The 17506-nt window shown below is 44.0% G+C and overlaps 4 protein-coding genes across 4 annotated transcripts in view; all 4 read right to left on the reverse strand. All coding sequences in view use genetic code 11, as the record gives it.

Moving 5' to 3' along the window:
- Nucleotides 1-286: 286 nt before the first annotated feature.
- EGR_09645 (hypothetical protein) lies at nt 287-784 on the reverse strand (the record flags this gene model as incomplete). The annotated part of the gene is made up of 2 exons (XM_024498894.1): nt 287-369; nt 409-784. 2 exons carry the CDS (start codon nt 782-784, stop codon nt 287-289), a joined length of 459 nt encoding a protein of 152 aa, XP_024346700.1.
- Nucleotides 785-1782: 998 nt separating this feature from the next.
- On the reverse strand, nt 1783-9782 carry EGR_09646 (Protein TRS85; the record flags this gene model as incomplete). Its single annotated transcript, XM_024498895.1, has 20 exons — nt 1783-2137; nt 2494-2589; nt 2964-3124; nt 3191-3388; nt 3715-3920; nt 4041-4128; nt 4169-4232; nt 4347-4708; nt 4760-5116; nt 5354-5580; nt 5838-6089; nt 6329-6520; nt 6900-7008; nt 7082-7324; nt 7758-7889; nt 8035-8140; nt 8269-8372; nt 8452-9076; nt 9117-9588; nt 9626-9782. 20 exons carry the CDS (start codon nt 9780-9782, stop codon nt 1783-1785), a joined length of 4506 nt encoding a protein of 1501 aa, XP_024346701.1.
- Nucleotides 9783-11748: 1966 nt separating this feature from the next.
- EGR_09647 (hypothetical protein) lies at nt 11749-12725 on the reverse strand (the record flags this gene model as incomplete). Its single annotated transcript, XM_024498896.1, has 4 exons — nt 11749-12087; nt 12126-12352; nt 12385-12502; nt 12537-12725. 4 exons carry the CDS (start codon nt 12723-12725, stop codon nt 11749-11751), a joined length of 873 nt encoding a protein of 290 aa, XP_024346702.1.
- A 4490-nt stretch (nt 12726-17215) lies between these two features.
- The window catches only part of EGR_09648 (Ankyrin-3), a gene marked incomplete at both ends in the record, with an annotated part of 58662 nt that continues 58371 nt past the window's right edge, over nt 17216-17506 (reverse strand). The window contains one exon of the mRNA XM_024498897.1: nt 17216-17316. Coding sequence (XP_024346703.1) covers nt 17216-17316 — 101 coding nt within the window. The remainder of the gene's footprint in view (nt 17317-17506) is intronic.

A 17506-nucleotide genomic window follows, 5' to 3' on the forward strand; every position in this document is an offset into this window, starting at 1 on the left:
GCAGTCGTCTTTCCACCGTTTTATAATCAAAACCAGCAACCAGCCTAGATCACCATAAAGTTGTTTACCTAGGCAGAGAAAGTCAGGGGACGGACTGCATTTTTGGCCGACGACCTTGTATGTCTTCACATTCTTGCCAAAATTTGAACTAGCAGATAGGGGGACAACAATCATGCGGATTAAGGCACATAAACCCTGGGGAAAGTAAGAGGAAAAATCCAGGATTTTGCGGTCCCGATTTACCGATTTTAAGCTTTGACTACCACTTAAATAACTAGGAGTCCAGTCAAATCAACTGCAAAGCCACTACTGAGCTTGGGGTATGGTGGGGGCTGGCCGTAGCACTACGCGTGCCGTGCAGACTGCCGTCTTAAACAAAAGAGGCATTCGAAAAAGAACAAAAATCACTCACTGACTCCACCTTTACTGGCTGAACACGAATTTCCGTTCCTTCATAAGACGAAATGTGTTCTGAAACCATGGCAACGTTAGATGTGCCTTGATTGTAGACAATCATGGCAAAAGCATCATCGACAGCGGCAGTAGAGGTAGAAGCACCAAGACCATCATCAGGAGTGTCATCCATGCGTTCCTTTATCCTCTTCATGCTGTCATTTTGCAACTCTTCGTTTTCTTCAACAATCATAGGCATTTCCGATAGCCGTGGAAATAACTTCGTTTCAGTGATCCCAAATCCATTGTTGGTGATTCTGTTTAGGTCACCGCTTCTCTCTGGAACGCCATTGCCAGTGTCTGAAGTTGCCGAAAGAGAAAGACCATTCATTTGAAGTATTTATAAGATTACGCAAACATTTTCGTCCCTTCACAATTCATCCCCCATCCTATACGAATTCAATCTACTTGCGGACGTGCCTGGTTTGTTTTAGTACTTTTTTAGAAAAATTAAGAGCATCTAGGATGAAATCGATGACTGTGAAGAGGAGTCTTTGACTCTCTTTTGACTTTATTTTCTCCCTTAGTATCACAGTCCTCCAAATATGTCACCTATGCTTCTCGTACTTCAGCCCTTCTGTGTATTGAAGGTGTCGCCTGGAAATAGGTTTTTGCTGTGATACTTTCTAGAATATTTCGAGTGTATCACTTTTGAAGCTCCCTTTGAATACATGCAATCGGAATCCCCAAAATATACGAAATTGTGACCAAATACCGAGTACACGGGCTTTAGAAGCACCAAAAGACAGGAAAAAAGGGTTAGATCGAGTGGCGTGGACGAACCAATATAAGGAGGGGTTCGAGGTCGACCTCATTAATAAGTTACAATCTAACTCACCATTGAGAGTATGGGTTTTGGTGGATTCGAGGCTACTCGCGTTGCAACCCATTATTTAGCCTCCCCTAAGAGATCACTTCACACACGTGTTGGTGCTTTGAAACTCACGCCGCGGCGCCTATTGATTTTTGGGGTCAAAGTTCGCCTGGAAGTTGGTTGCATTGGTCGTTTACACAAGGGCTGGGAGACTTGAATTTGTAGCACAGGAGACGGATAGCCAACTAACTCTGCCCGTGGACACATCGATTCATCCATTCTATCTACTAGGCCTCACATTAAATACTTGTCCCTTGGTTGCGCATAGTTACCAACAAGCGGACATTTCGTAATAAAAAAGTGATTTCACGTAAAAAGCAGTTTCCCCATTTCAGTGGGAGAGAAATATGTATTTGCCCAAAAAAAACCAGTAGGGGAAGTAAGTAAGGAAAGGAAATAGGAGGGGAGGGAAAGGGGACAAAAAGGAGAGAGCTGACTGTAGTGTTGTGGGTACTTTAGGACGCCTCCGCTGCTACCACGACAACTAAGGACGAAAAGTCACACAATTGGCGAACAAACGGCGCAGGCGGGTTACTGACAGCGACAATGGAACCGGTGGGGAGAACGACACTTCTCTCATAGCTAATATTATTGCTATGGGGACGAGATGGTGGCGGTAGCGGAGAGGTAGAGGAGGGAGAAACGGAGGCTTTAAGACAAAGGGAGTTGACCTCGTAGACGCCGGGGCAGGCAACACGTGCGATGAGGGCCAGGCGGTGTATCTGACCCGCAGCCAAGGCTACCTGCTGCACGCACGCACCTGTCCACAGTACGCGTGGCGGTGACGGTTGCTGTGGGATTGTGGGACTCCTACTGTAACACAAACAAGTATCACCGAAGAACGGGAAAATCTGATTAACCACTTCCCTTGCGGTGTTCTGATTATACTACTGAAATGACTATAAGTAGTTCATTTTGACCAGATAGACGACCAACTACTAAATTGAATATGGGTAGAATGAAACACCAGGATAGTACATCTAGCGATTCGGCTTTTCATCACTCATAAACTACTATTAAAAAGAAAAATAGATCTCTTCAAAGGAAAAATCGTATATGATGCAATGTTATGAAATGCTACTAACACTTTTTAAGTAGCAAGCACCAAGACTTAAACACAAGTTTAAATCTAAACTTAAAAGGCCGAAATTAAGTCGAAAACCCACCTTGTGCTGTCTTCATTAGTCGATATACGAGCGGTAACGGGACAGGAGCTGGCATTATAAATTTCCACGGTGACTGGAATGGCGGCCATTGCAGAACTGAAAGCGGAGTTTAAAAGAATAATTTTGAGACAATCTGATTTTAACATGATACAAGTTCTGCTCTTATCGTTCTAGACGTTCAGAATTCTTGAAGCTATAAAAGCAGCATACAGAGGAAATGGGTAAGCTTCCGATCAAGGGTACTACTGATACTAGCGCAGTAGTACCAGTAACTCAGTCGCTTACAGTTGCCTTTAGTTTCTGGGCTCTGAAAATTGTCCCACCAACGGTTGATTAAGCAGGCAAAATTTTTGTTACTTGAACTCCCCCCCCCCCCCATAAAAACGTTCAAATAAGATATTAAAATGACGCACTACTTACACCATTTGAAGTAGATATAAACCCCCCTTGAAAAGTTAAGCAGACAGTACCTTTCAACAGTCGAACTTAAACCAGGTGTACATTCCTCACTCCTTCTGGTAAAATTATGCACGACTCGGAATGGATGATACAGACGTAGACGAAGCAGTGAAGAAAGCGGTAGCAGTGAGGGAATCGAGGCCAGCATTTGCGCCAAGTTGTTTCCCGAGGGCTGGTGAGGAAATTAAGGGTAAGTAATTGCCTTCCCATACAAAAAGACGGCCAAATATGAACTTACAGATTGTAGAGCTTTCGGCATATGCGCGTAGACAACACGAATGTGACTCTGACCGAAGCGTTGGCTTTTAACCAGGGAGTCACTTTGATCAACCACTTGCCAAAAAGCCAGTAAGAAGAAGTTCTTCGGTTGCAAGTCAGTTTCTGGAGCTGCTACTTCTGTTGGTGCGTCCCCGTTGGCTGAATTTCCAGTCTGACACTAAAACATGGAGAAAGTTTGATCGAAATGGTACCATCTAACCCAAAAGAAATGCAGCAATCTGTATCCAGACGCTGATTACGGCCCCAAATCCCGGATCAAGAAGGTTGAGCTGAGTTTCAACAAGACCTGGCGCCATCCCATGCCCCCCACACGACCCGAGGTTAAAGGTTTAAAAACTCCCACAAACACAGTAACCATCTAGATCCCTCTTGATTAGATTCTCCGAGGCTACTGTGCTTGCGATGTCGACAAAGGGATTAATGGGGACGACAGATCAACAGCAGAACCAGCATTTACAACACTTTTCAATCAGAATAACTTACCCTGGATGCAGCCATTTGAGCGGCCTGTGTAGAGAGCAGGAAAAATTGTGCATAGGGGGTGGCCAGTGCGTCGATTCCATCCGAGACAGGGTGTAAAGCGATGCTGGATGCGCTGCCAACACCAGCAGCCTCCGTTGTCGCGGGCTTCCGTCGTGTTGCGCGAACGCAAAAGGTCATCTCCCGGGTCGGAAGCATGAGAACACCGTCTTGGTAAGGAGAAAGGCAATTAAAATGATAGATGATGACAACCAATCAGGTCACAGCACACAATCGAAACCATTCAAAAACGTCCTTTAAAAACAATTATAAAACGTCCAAAAACTCACTCTTAGAAGCTGCTGCCTCTCTGGGAGCCACGAGATGGATATTCCAATTCACATCCAGGCAAGCCAATTGAATCACATTGAATGAATGCTAGAAAAAAAGCCGCAAATCAAATAAGGAGCAAAGTAACCTGTAGGGAGACGTTCTTGCACCTCAAAGTGATCACCAACGAGTCCACCTCGGAGCCCTGGGTTCTCGCACAAGTCGCAGAAAAGTGAAGCGACGGTAGTAATTGTAAACTCGCCTCGTGCTGAAGGTACCTCAACCTACTTATAAGCAATCAGTAGAATTTGATCCCCGCAACCTACTCAGATGGTTCGTCCTTCGTGGTGTAGCCGAAAACCACATGAAATCGACAAAAAGGTGGAACTGGAGGCTGTGAAAACACCAAAGAATTCTCTCGTCGTTGGGAACGGTCTAATCGACGCATTTGGGCTGGTGGTGCTCGAATCCAAAACTGCTCGTTTTTCGACTGCGAGGCCTCCAATGGGACTACCCTCGACAATGGCATAACGAGGGATGGAGACGCATTAGAAAGGAGGAAAAAACTTGGCCAAGAGGTTGTGACGTAGAGATTCTTCAGCGCACGACTTCCAATATTCGTGAAAGTGAGGCTGTGTCCGTAGATTTCACCCTCGAATAGGGATTGGGGAAGTCCACCAAATGCTACCTAAAGCAAGATAAGAAGGTTGGTCCCTAGAATCTAAAAAAATTCAAGTACCTTCAGAAGCGCCTGCGGTGAAACGACATTCCAATGAAAGCGTGGATCTGTCGGAGCTGAGGAGAAGCGGACCTTCCCCTGAACAATGGAAGAAGTCAGGCCGCCGGACGTTAAGGAATTCGTTGACAAATTAGTGGAATCCAATGGATCGCGGAGGAATTCAGTGGCTCTCATGGAAACATCCAATTGTGGAGTGGTGGTAAGTAGCTCCAGTGATGATGAGAGAGGAGGCGGCGCGGCAGGTGAAGGAAGGTCTGCCAGGGATAATTGACGTGACGACGAGATATCAAGTTTAAAAGCAACACCGGTAATTTGGAGATCAATCATGGATCGTCTAGGTTGCAGTCCCAACTCAACCTAGGAGAGGTGGAAGAAATATATCGGGGGTTGATTCACATTAGTAGTAGTTTAAATTATCTGTAACCAATTCTTTATTTGGTTTCGCGGTTCATTTGTCCCATGGTCGATACAAAACCCCCTCGAATACTGCCGTGGTGGTCTTCATATCGGTGGCATGGAAAACAAACCTCGATGACTATTTCAAAGGTAGAGAAAAAAACCGACCAAAGAAGATTTAACCATTCCTCAACTGACCAATTTCCTGTCTCCAGGCAACATGTAAAACTCGTTGAGAACTGAAGTGTGGACGTAATTCCGCGCCTCACGAAGTCGCTCCAAATTGACCTCTTCGTTGGAAAGAATAACCCCAGATTCAGAGAAGGGGTTGGAAGTGAACGACGCCTGCCAGAGAAGGTGGACATCAGTCAGAACAAGCGGCACTTTCCAGGAGTTGTACAGTGGGATCTGAACTGTCAGCTGTTCTGAAAAGGTGAAAAAGTAAAAACTAATGACGTTTGGCAAGTTGAGCAGCCAACAAAGGGGATTCAAAACAATGGCAACTGTCATAATTACTCATACGTCCACAGTCCTTTAATGTTTTAAAGCTCTCTGAAAAGTAATTCGAGGGATATTCTGCCTTAAGGAGTTAAATCGCTACCTGAATAGCTGGTAGCATTTGGGAATAGGAAGGCTGTGCTACTTGTAATTAATAAGTAGTGGGTGCGATTTTTAGACTTACCGCCAACAGGAATGTCATGCCACCGCATTTTTTTCTTTGTCTTCTCCTCGTATACGGACGGAGCTGTCGCCACCACAAGGTCGCTGTCATCTGCATCGCGAGACAATTCCTGGCCGGCCTGTAGACATAACAGCGCTTTCAATCGACGGAAAACTGCCTGTCGTGGTAGTGAATATGAGGGACGAGAGTAGAGGAAACGAATGAATTCTTCACCGGGCCATTTCATGTGATTAAAACCACCATCTCCCCTTTCTAAAAAAGACCAAAACGTAGCATTAAAAATATCCATTTGAGGTGCACTACTCAAAGTATCAAAATTGACAACGCGAGCTCTTCAGTCGCCGAGAGTCCGGGCTGCCACACTTCGATGGCGTGACGTTTCTTTCGTGTCATTTCTGTATCAATCGTTCAGTGCATTTATCAATCGGGACTCGCCCTCGAGTGTAACAGGACAGTAAAGAGTGAACCTTAGAGGAAGCAAATAGACCCACCTTCCACAGATGGCACGTCCGTAGAAACCATCCAAACAGGAATGTCAGTTGTCGGAACAAAGGAGGGAAAGATTAGAGTTGCAAAGTTGTGAGGAAGAGAGGAGCGCTGAGCTGTGAAGGTACGCGCATCTTCAGCGTCTTCGTGTTCATTGTCCGAAAAAGCGGTTCCACGAGCTTCCACCGAGCAATCATCTACGTGAAGAAAACAAATTTCGTCCTATATCAAACTCACATAAAACCGCTTTAATTGGTTGGTCTTTTGTCGCTCTGATACTTTGTCATGGCTTGACAATTGTCCTAAAACCGCAACATTTGAGAAATCAGATTTGATTGGCCTGAAAGGATCCATTGCCATAGAGTAGTTGCGACGCATTGTTCGCCCGTGTCAACAGAGACAAAACAAGAAAATAATCCATGATTTATACACTGTGACCACATTCTACCACTCCTCTTGACATTCGTGGGTTGTCGTTGCCATCCATTCAATCCCTCAATATTTAGACAAGAAGGTGGAATCCAAATTCCCACTCATAACTACTTCAGCAAACTGCTTTTAACAGTGAACACTCACCATCCGTTTTGCGGGTAGGTGTTCCCAACATCACTTTGGCATGATTTTTTTCAAAAATTGGAAGACCCAACTCCAGCCACTCCTTTCTCCCCTCTCCGGATGAGTTCACCTACGAAGGTGTCAAAGAGGTAGTCATTATTGTGACAATTCCTGAGCTTTAAGTTTTCAGAGATGCAACAAACCTTATTGAGGATGTTGAGGAATTCTCGCAAAAATCGACTCTGTGCAGCTTCCAATTGACAGCTATGCGGTGAAAGGAGATGCCACAATGATTGAAGCGCCTCCCTGGGTTGATTTAACAGAATCTGTTGACGTGCAAGATTTTCATTCACATGGTCGAGGACTAGAGTCCAGCCGGAGTCAACGCTTTTGATAGGTGAGAGAATTTCAAGGGTCAGGGAGAAGGAACGAGCGCTGAGTAGTGGCTAAAGACAGGAAAAAGATATACTACTGACAATTTATAAGTAGAACTAGTGAGCTGGTCAAACTAACGCTGCTTCCTTTCCAGCTGCAAAGTAGAAGCTTTAAATCAAACGGGTGAAAGTTCTCTACTTTGCACCTTTCACATCTTCAGTGGCAATGCGTCCCACGATTCGACAAATAATAATGTTATATTTTTAATGATCGAATCGTGAGTTTATGAGGTAGCACTAGGGTGGAGAAGCTAAATAGGGACTTCAGTTTCCCGTTTTATGTGAAAATCGCCTATTAGTACCAGTTCCGATAAGGCAAAAGATCAAACGCGCGGCGGCTGAATAAAGACCTGTTTGATTCTACATCAAACAAAGTTGCTAATCACAAAGGTGTAAAGAAGACAATGGCTTCCCACCTTAAAAGTATAGGAAACAACAATTTTACCTGTTTGGCCCGAGCAAAACGTACTCCAGCCAGAGCCATTCGCATTGCGAAGTGACGAAGAAGCGGCCGTTTCCCCCGTAAATTACAATGTGCTGCCTGCTCTAACAGCATACCTCCAGCCATAAATCCACCCTAAGCAAAAAGAAGTAAATGAAGGGGCTAACAAGTGCGGTGAGTAAATCAGGAAGCGACCAACCCCTAGTGCTAGGGATTGATCCGAAATGAGTTGGCGCATCCGAGGTGATTACACAGATGGACATAGGTGCCATTAACTTACTACATCAGCCAATCGAATGAAACACACTGCCGTTTCGGCAAAGAGTTCCCGAGATTTCAGTGCTTCCGTATGCAGAAGAACAGCCCGCAATGCAAGATCAGAGTTTCTAGCATGGAGGAAAAAACAAACAAACTCCATTTAATGGGGAAAATTCTAACCGAGAGGAGAGTACCTTCTCATAGAGCTTTATGTGACAAATTTCTTTTTCCCACGATAGAATATATGCACACATACTTGCATTTAGTTACATAGGTAAGAATCGCATCATCCATTTGATGTTGTGGGTACTGACGTTGGCTAACCGCTCCCTGCAGGTACGTCGACAATGCAGACATCTCCTGTAGAATCCGAATAAATTGTTTAATCCATGGGAGAAAATGGCCGTTTAAAACTGATTTCTTTGCCTCTCAAACCTACTTGCGTCCCAGCATAGTAAAGCCAAGCCGACTTCTGCTTGAAATCTCGTTTTACCAGGTCATAAATCTGATGCGCTGATTCGTATTGTTGAAATAGAAATAAAAGGTCTGCCAGCTTCCTCATCTGAAGTTCTGGTGCATCATCAGGATAGACGGAAGCCGAACCAGCGGCAGAGTTAGTACCGTCCAGCAGACTGACATGCAGATCCGATTGGCTTAAAGAAAGGGAAACGGACTCATTTACATAGGATTGAGAAAAGAGCTTTCGAGTGACCGAGAATAATCCTCGAGACTTGCGCAAGCGATGCGCAGCCTGGTCATTCAAAGACTTGATGGTTGACTCCGTCCACGGGACAAGAATCCGAGTTACAAAATCATACACAAAAGCCTGAAGTTTTTCATGATCTTGTTTGCCTAAGTGTTCACCATGGGGACAGGTTAACTGGGGATTTAAAACGGATTTAGCTGTCTCAATTTCATTCGGTTTCCAGCCTTGAGGAAGAAGATATCGAACCCATATATCTCCAATGGTACTGTCAGAACAATATTGAGACGAACAGAGATCCAGGAAGTAGCAATTTGCGTTACCGTAGGTTGCAGCAACCGATTGGAATAATTTAGCACCACTAAGAAACCGCATCAACAGCAAATAGTTGAACAACTTACTCAGTAACTGGCATCATATCCGGGTCGTTGATAAGAACGTAAAACTTGACTATGTTAGTTGGACTAAACCATCGGAAGGGTTGAGATTTTAACAGCTGGGCTTGTTGTTGAACAAGACTTGAAAAAGCACCGAGGGTATCTGGATTACGGGTGGTGACAACGAACAAGCAACCGAGATAACGCGTCAGAAACTCATGTTCATAGCAACCCAAATGAGATATGAATAAATGACGCCAGCACTCAAACCAAGGGGTTGAAACTAGAAAATGTGCAGTAAGTAATATATGCATGCCTGGGATATTGTAAGCCTTCCCATTGAGATAAAATTTGGAAGAGTTCATTGTAGGAAAGAGAGAAGGCTGAATAATAAACTCTCGATCAGTCACAGGGTTAAACGGCGCGGTGGCGTTATCAAAGCGGACACAGAGCTTTTTGACCATGTGCGTGATGTTGTTTCCATCTTTCATAAAAACTAAATGGCGAAAGGTTACTGACTGCAGTTAACCAACTATCTCTTAATTGTCCAGAAAACGGTAATAACAGCTCGCTGAATGTAAGGTTGTTAGGTGATAGGAAACCCTCCACATCTTCGGTAGTAAGAACACCAATAGTTGGAGTAAAAACAAAATTTACAAAAGATTCGCCGGATACAGAACAACTTGTCATTTCGTATATGAGCACCGCGTAATTAAATCAAAGACACCAAAGTGTTCGGCGATCATTGGCCAACGGTTGGGATTGTATAGGCCTCCAGCTGATGTAGGCTACTAAAATGAAGAGGTTCCGTGAAGGTCACCTGTGGGCAGTTAGGACACTTAACTAAAGATCCTATTTTAAACTCATTTGGTAAAAAATGTAACAATTTTGTTAAAATCTGATGGAAAAGCAAAATAATTCTTTGTTAAAGTAGTGATTTTATTTAAGTTTTAGCAAAATGCTTGTAAAACCAATCTAAGCCGCAGCTACAAGCGGATTTTTTATCTATAGCTACACACCGTAAATTTTGTACATTTTGAGTTTGTATTCTATACTGCTGATTGAATGCTGTAACACCCTGCGATTTCCTTAACGTCGAAATAATTTATCATGTTAGTGTTCAGACTTGAGTCTTCCTTGAGTTCGTAAGAATCCATAGAAGTGTAGCGTCCCGGGACTCCCTGAGGATGAAAGAAGACAAAATACCCGGGCAGAATATATAATCGGCGCAGAGAAGGTGTCTGGGCTATTGGCATGGCCCAAAAGGCCAGCCCGCCCAGCGAGGTACAAGGAGGCTAATTCAATGTACAAAAGTGGCGCTTCACCAATGCCGAGGGATAAACCACTGTCGTATTACAGGAGTATAGCTGAAGGCATTGCTGACATGCATGGGAGCTGAGGCTACTGGCATGGCTCGGACACCTGACATCGAGCAGAATTGCAGACCTCGGAGACTTAACAGCCTTCGTGGTTAAGTACACACATTCAACCAAATATGAAATCTCTTTTTTGCAATGCCTTCCTCTGCGCTTCTCCTTCCCAACATCCTGCGGGGGCTATCAAGACGCAGTCTGCATTTTAAAAGCTACTTACAACACGGCAAAGCCAGTCATGACAGGTTCCTGGACGCGATAGGCATTTATCCCCACCGTCAGCTATGCATCGTAGCAAGTTCCCTATATCCGGAGTCTATGATCTATTTAGAAGACGTATTAGTAAAATATGTGCATTCGTATCCAGTGCTCAAGACTGGACGATACTCCACAGCGAGAGCCTCCTGTACGCCGATTGCTGGTCATAATAAACCTGGCCTGCCAAAAGTAATTTCACAGACCAAAATCTTCTCTTTGTCACCATTTTTGCTTTTAGTTTTGTCAAGCCATTTACCTGGGTTTCATTGAAATGGTAGAGATGTGGGGCTGCCATCGATTGTTCACGTAACAAACATCTTTACATAGGTCCGGACGACAGCTCCGTAGATGGTGTTTTCCTTAAAGGTCAAGCTGGTTGTCGTTTCCGGCACTAAAAAATCCTTTTGCAAAACACGGAATCAGAGGAATTATCAATGGTAGACGTCCCGTTTAACCCCCCTGCCAGGAGTCTTCCCATATTCTTCCAGCCTCAGCAGATAGCCTTCTTTAACGGCAGTAAGGTTTATTATTGAGCTTGATTGCCACCGCTACCAATGCCCATCCCACAGTCGTAATAAGCTACATCACTATAACAGGAGACTTACCGCTGACTTATAGAGGGGCTATGCAGAGATTGAAGTACCCTGCCCTGACAAACACAACAAAGCAAAATATTTAATTCATACGCCCAAAAAGCAAGATCAAGCGACTTCCATCTAAGGGACGTAGCGGCATTGATGAGCCCCGACGTGAGGTCAGCGAAATACAACATCCTCTACTGTGAGTGGTAAGACTACAGGTTGCATTATTGATACTTCAGTTTAATTCTAGGAAACCCAGTTAAACCAGGACGAAGAACATTCTGGTAGAGGTAGAAGATTCGCCGGCGATGATACTTCCGAAATTTTTTTTAAAATGATGTGCGACTCCAAATATCAAGGGACTTTTCACGCAGTAATAATAGTTTATTTTCACAGGTAAAAATGAGAAAAAAAAACAATGAACAAGTCATACATAAAGCGTTATTATCTTGGCCCCCACTTAATATCACCCAGACCATGGAACTGCCGTTTCAACTGCCCAGGCTCCGACCATGCGGAATTGAGGTAAGAATCGTCATCGTTCTCCTCCAATTTCTTCAGCTCCTCCTGCCTCCGATAATAAAATGCCATCAGTGCTCGCTGGTCGGCTTCACTAATCACCGCTTCACGTGCGGGTGCACCAGCGCCGCGTTTTTGAATCTTTACAATGATCTTCGTCTTCTCATTTTTCCCAATATAGTCAGAGAGCAATTTTCCCGGTAACATCTCCTTTCCGGAAAACCAGAGTGCTGCATCCTCGACTGGAATCACCTCGGTTCCAGCCTAGAAGGCAAAGTGCGCTCACCGCATAATCAGCTTACGTGGGTACCAGACAAGTCTTCCTCATTTTTCAGTTCCATTTGAATCGGATCGTAGGGTGGAAGACCCATGGGGTAAACTATGGTTACAGCACCACTGAGCATCATAAATGCCTCATTGACAAGTTCTCTTGTGAGTGCTTTACCTTGTTCAACGAATTCCTTTGATATAAGGGACTTTGCTGAAGCAATGGTTTTAGTGAGAATGTCTGCCATTTTCTCCGTAGGGGCTAAAAAATGCATCTGCCAATCTGACAAATACCTTTTCCGTTTCTTCGACCAAGTGTATCCTTATTTTCCACAAACCCACCGCTCGGAATGCATTTCTGACCCCATTCATCAACTAATCTCAGTTCTTCTACTTGATCATCAGTCAGCCCCTTAAAATGAGTCCAAGGAAGTCAATTCACTTACTTGCATATTTGGAGGAAGCGATACCCCATGCTCAGCTAACTCTGAAAGTTGATCTGCTATGCGAAATACTTTTAATCGGTAATTATATATTTCACAGACATTTTCGATAAGTGCCTTGACATCTGTGGATGCAGGGACCTCTATGAGGAATTGTGCCTGATCGCCCTTCTTAACGACTACGCGAACCATCAGTTTACAACGGTTAGCGGTCAAGGGTAAAATAGCTATAAGACAGCAAACTCAAATAAAGCGCTATCAATTAACCATTTACGTGCAAGAACCTCAAGGTTATATTTTGGAAAACTTCTCGTTGCTACAGTTAATATTCCAATGTTTCAGCCAAAGTTTTTGCAAATTTTTTGTAGTAAACACCCACTAAAGTTGCTCTTAAAAGCTTGCTGTGCATCTTAGCGGTTAAAAATTTTGGTTTTAACATGAACTACCGAAACTGACTTTTAGAGGGATTATCTCATATTATTCAAGATGTGCTATGGTAACTACATTTACGAAGCCTTAGAGATATTCGCTAATTGCGTCACGCAGGATATAGAAGAATTTTGAAGATTCAGAGCGAAAAAAATGCGTACAAATTCATAAAATCCCTAAGTAATTCAAATAATTCCCATTAAACCCACTGAAATAAACTGTTCTTAGGTGAAAAATGTCACTCCAATTGCGCTTTGATGTAAATTTCATTGACGAACGCAGCATGTCGACCAAAGATTCTAATCCGCATTTACAATAGCCAGAATTCTGTGATGCCATGTCCACATCTACTTAAACTTGTTTTTGCTTTCCCTATTTACTTATCCTAATAAACATAACGAAGCCGAATAAGCATGGGTGTTATAAGTATAGCGTCCAGAGCCTTCCCTAAAAACGAAAGAAGACACGATACTCAGGCTGAACATATATATTCAACGCAGAGAAGGTACTTGGACTATTGGTATGGCCCAAAAGCCATACAAAGGTTAATTCAAAAGTGACTCCTCGCCAATAACAAGGGATAAATAACCATCGAATCACACTAGGAATATCAGGATCAGAGAAAAAGTGATTTTTGGGCGATGCCCTACAGGATCACAAAGGTTTGTAAATCGAACAATAAAAAGTAAAGCGTTTAGAAAAATTGAATCGCATTACGTAGCAGTCACTATCTGCATAAGAGTGAGGAGTATATTCTATATGTACATCGTCAGCCTTTTTTAAAAGGATAAAAGCCAAGGAGAAAGAGACAAGATGAAAACAATTCACAGAGGTGGCAGCACCGCCTGTTTTCAGAGTTTGTATTAAGGCACAGATTTAAAAAGGCAAATTTAGCACAATCGATTTACTTTCAACATTTGGCCTTAAGGCCATGAATTCCACTAAATCCATCACGGTCTTCCTTACAATGTCTTCCTAGTGGCCGTAGGCATATGTACTATGGGGCTAGTATGTCTCCCACTTCATGGCCTTTATAATCAGAACACTGCGGCTGATTGGATTTCGACACGTTCATTGCTTAGAGTAAATAAGAGATATTGTCCACTCCTCAGTAGGTTGTTATTTCCTCGGTTTTGATGAGGAGTGACTTTTGAATTGGGCTTTGTTCCACGCTGGGCAGGCTGGCCTTTGGACCATGCCTATAGAACAAATACCTCCTCTGTGCCAAAAATATACATATTTGGTTCGAGTAATTTGTCTTCTTTCGTCTTCGGGGAAGTATCGGGATGCTGCATAAACACATACTTATTACTTCGGGCTGCTAGGTAGAACAAGGCTGTTCCGCTTTAACCTCTCTAACAGTTATTGAAGAAGATCGAACACTTTTCAGGGATCAGGCAATTGCATTGAAAATAATTGTGAACTAAAAAGCCAATGTGGCGTAATATTCATGTTGTTTTAATATACCTTACAGGGAGAAGGCAACCAGGAAATACGAATATGGTGACAGGATCGTCCTCTCCCTTGCTTAGTGAGTGCGGTTCTTTCCCTTCTTAAACGCTGTAATTTCCCTCTCGATTCTTTCCTCTTTAATAAATGTATCCAAATTGAATTAGTCGGGCTCTTCTAAGAACGCTAGGAACAGGGATGTGGAGACCGGTGAGTTTGGTTTAACGAAATTATTGAATTCATCAGGTGGATTCTTTTAAAATTTCAGTTTTTAAGGGCTAGAAAAAGCCTTAGGTATAGCGGTAGTACCTTTTCGAGGTTTTGACAACTCTTTTCGATTTGATTATTTCCATTGAATGCTAGGTGAGATTCTTAGTTAATATTCTTATAATCATAAATAAGATAAGTTAAAATTTTTAAGGAAAATTTTAATGGCCTATTTCTTTATTTCACACTTGTTTGAGTTAACCATGCTGACAATGTGCGGTTAGTATGCACGTGCCCCGTGGCATATTAGTCACGGCGCACCTCTGCGGCGTGGCGTGGCTCCGGAGTCCTGGGATTGCTATCCCTTGTTCTCTTTTGAAACACCTATCTGGTAAAAGAATACTTTTTTAAACCAACCTTTCCATTTTAGGGGTGTGAAATAAACTCACTGACCCCGTTTTACTGGTGGCAGCGCCGACGGACCTCCCCAATTCAAGATCGACATGGACTTTGAAAAGTGACTGAAAATGCCAGATTTATCCTTTCGTTTTGCTCGCAACATGAAGGGACACTACGGACGCTACGTGCCTTCCTCAGAACTTATCCATGGCTGCTGAAAAGTTCAGGTTGGAGGCATGCTGCCCTTAGTTCAACATGTCATCGCCACAGATTTCCTTTGGGTCTATAAAGTGTGACTAGGAGGTGAGTTTGCGTAGAGTTTACAACATTTGATGGATCGAGCAGATTGTTTACATGAGGTTATCTTTTATTGGCTTGTATTAAGAAATGAGAACAGGGGATGAGGGTTAAATGGGTTCAGATTACGTTTTCTCCTCAGGCCAGTGGTGCTCGTTACGAGGTTCGTACGTGCTGACTGCTTGCCATTTAAGAGGTGCATTTAGACATTTGTGTATTTTGGTTCTTTATCTATTTTTCAAAGCCTGTTTCTGAAAAAGCTTGACTTCGTTCATGTATTTCGTTTTAGCCCACCTTCGTAACTTCGTTAATTCTGGTGATTCCACATACTCTTCCTGGATGCAACGCGGCGGGTTCTTCCTGTGAGTTATGTTTTTTATGATGACAAGATGACGAGTTTGAATCGTAAGACATGTTATTTCTCGAGGCATTTGTCTGACTTGTTCTAACTCCCTTTTTTGTATACAGCGTGCCTCTGCTCCACTGGGGAATTAGCCATCAAAGGTAAGCCTTGATGAGAACTTAGGGCAGACTCTGACCTTTGATGTTTCCTATGTCTGATTTGTCCCACGACCCAGTCTAACAGGGTTTTTCGCTTTATTTTTTAGGTCTAAGAGTTGGACGTTTTTGGTGCCAAAGCTCAACTTTTGCTATTATTTTAGTAAACGCTGTTCTGTACGTTCTCAGCTATTTTTCTGGGTTGGTCTGTTGGTTTTTTCCTATTTGTGGGTTGGTGTGTTGGATGAAGTTAGGGCTCGTTCTCGATCAGGTTGCCTAGCTCGGTTTGTTGGTGCCGCGCTCTAACGTCACGGGTCCGTGGTCTGTTCTTTCAGCCTACCTAGGTGTTGGTTGGGCGAGTGCTGATTCTCCTGCGGTGTTAGGATAACCTCGAAATTGTCTGATATCGGGCAGGATGGTCCGGCGTGTTGTGGTGTGTCACCGGTGCCTTGGGGCCCTATTATCGTCAACTAGGTGGAGGAGTGGCTCTACCGTTGGATGCTCGCGTTCTTCCGTGGTTCTTATTACTCGTAACCTGTATCCGGGTGAGGGTTTCCGGGACGAGGGATGCGGCCTTTTGGGTGCGCTCTGACAATTAGGGGACGTGGGGGCGCCATCTCTCCAATTTGTTCAGCTACTAAAGATGACCGACAAACTGGAACCTCGCCTGAGGCGATTGTCAACGATCAATGGCTGGCCCGAAGCTGAAAGAAGTCAGATACCTTATTGACTTTAAGGCTGGTAACACTTCCTTTGTTAAGATCTGTTGGAAGGGGGGGGAGGGATCGATCGTCTTAGTCCTTTTGTTGCAGCATTCCAACGCCGACAAGACCAGCAACTGGATGATGTGACCGAGGACATGCCGCATCAATTTGACTGTTCCGGGCCTAGCCAGTCCTTCTAAGGCCCAGTGTTAGTGCAACCAGGCATCGGGGACAAATCCATGGCACCAGACCCAACGTGATCCGAACAAAACAACGCGTTTTCAATTATAAGGAATCTACTTTGCCAGAAACGGTTATAAAACCACTTCCATTCCGCTATCTCATCGAAGCGAATTTGTTTATGTAGTCAGTCAGAGGTGTGGAGAGGATAGTGCGATGAGACTATTTGCCTGAGTTCAATCCGATTGCCTCAGCGTCGTGAAAACAGACTCATGGACAAGCTTGTAAGAGGTTGACATGATAACTGTCCGTCTCATGGGGCTGACGTGTGTTTTCCGACGTCGTCTGGGCACACTGTCCTCAAAAATGGCAAGAAACCACGGCCGTTATGCTGCTATGCCATAGAAGACTTGGCCGGACGCCAACGCAAGGGCTATAAAAGTGAACGCCCACCCATTGCAATTGAAATCAATACCACAGCGACTGAAGAATCCGTGCAGGCAAGTGGACAAGATAAAGTCACTGTTCTGTCACAGCAGCGTCCAAGTCGCGTTGTGTGATGCCACAACCTGTGAACGGAGAAAGTAAAGGCGTGCAGTAGCTGGAGCACTCGACGACGTCTGGAACACCGATGAATGAATCAGTCGGATATGAATGACTGAATGGATGGATGGGTGGACTGATGGATGGATACAGGATGGGTGGATGCAGGATGGATAGAGAGATGGATGGATGGATACAGAATGGGTGGATGCAGGATGGATGGATGGATACAGGAGGCATGGATGGATGGATACAGGATGGATGGAT

Source organism: Echinococcus granulosus, assembly GCF_000524195.1.
Source record: "Echinococcus granulosus chromosome Unknown EG_S00158, whole genome shotgun sequence".
In the NCBI taxonomy this organism is placed as follows: domain Eukaryota; kingdom Metazoa; phylum Platyhelminthes; class Cestoda; order Cyclophyllidea; family Taeniidae; genus Echinococcus; species Echinococcus granulosus.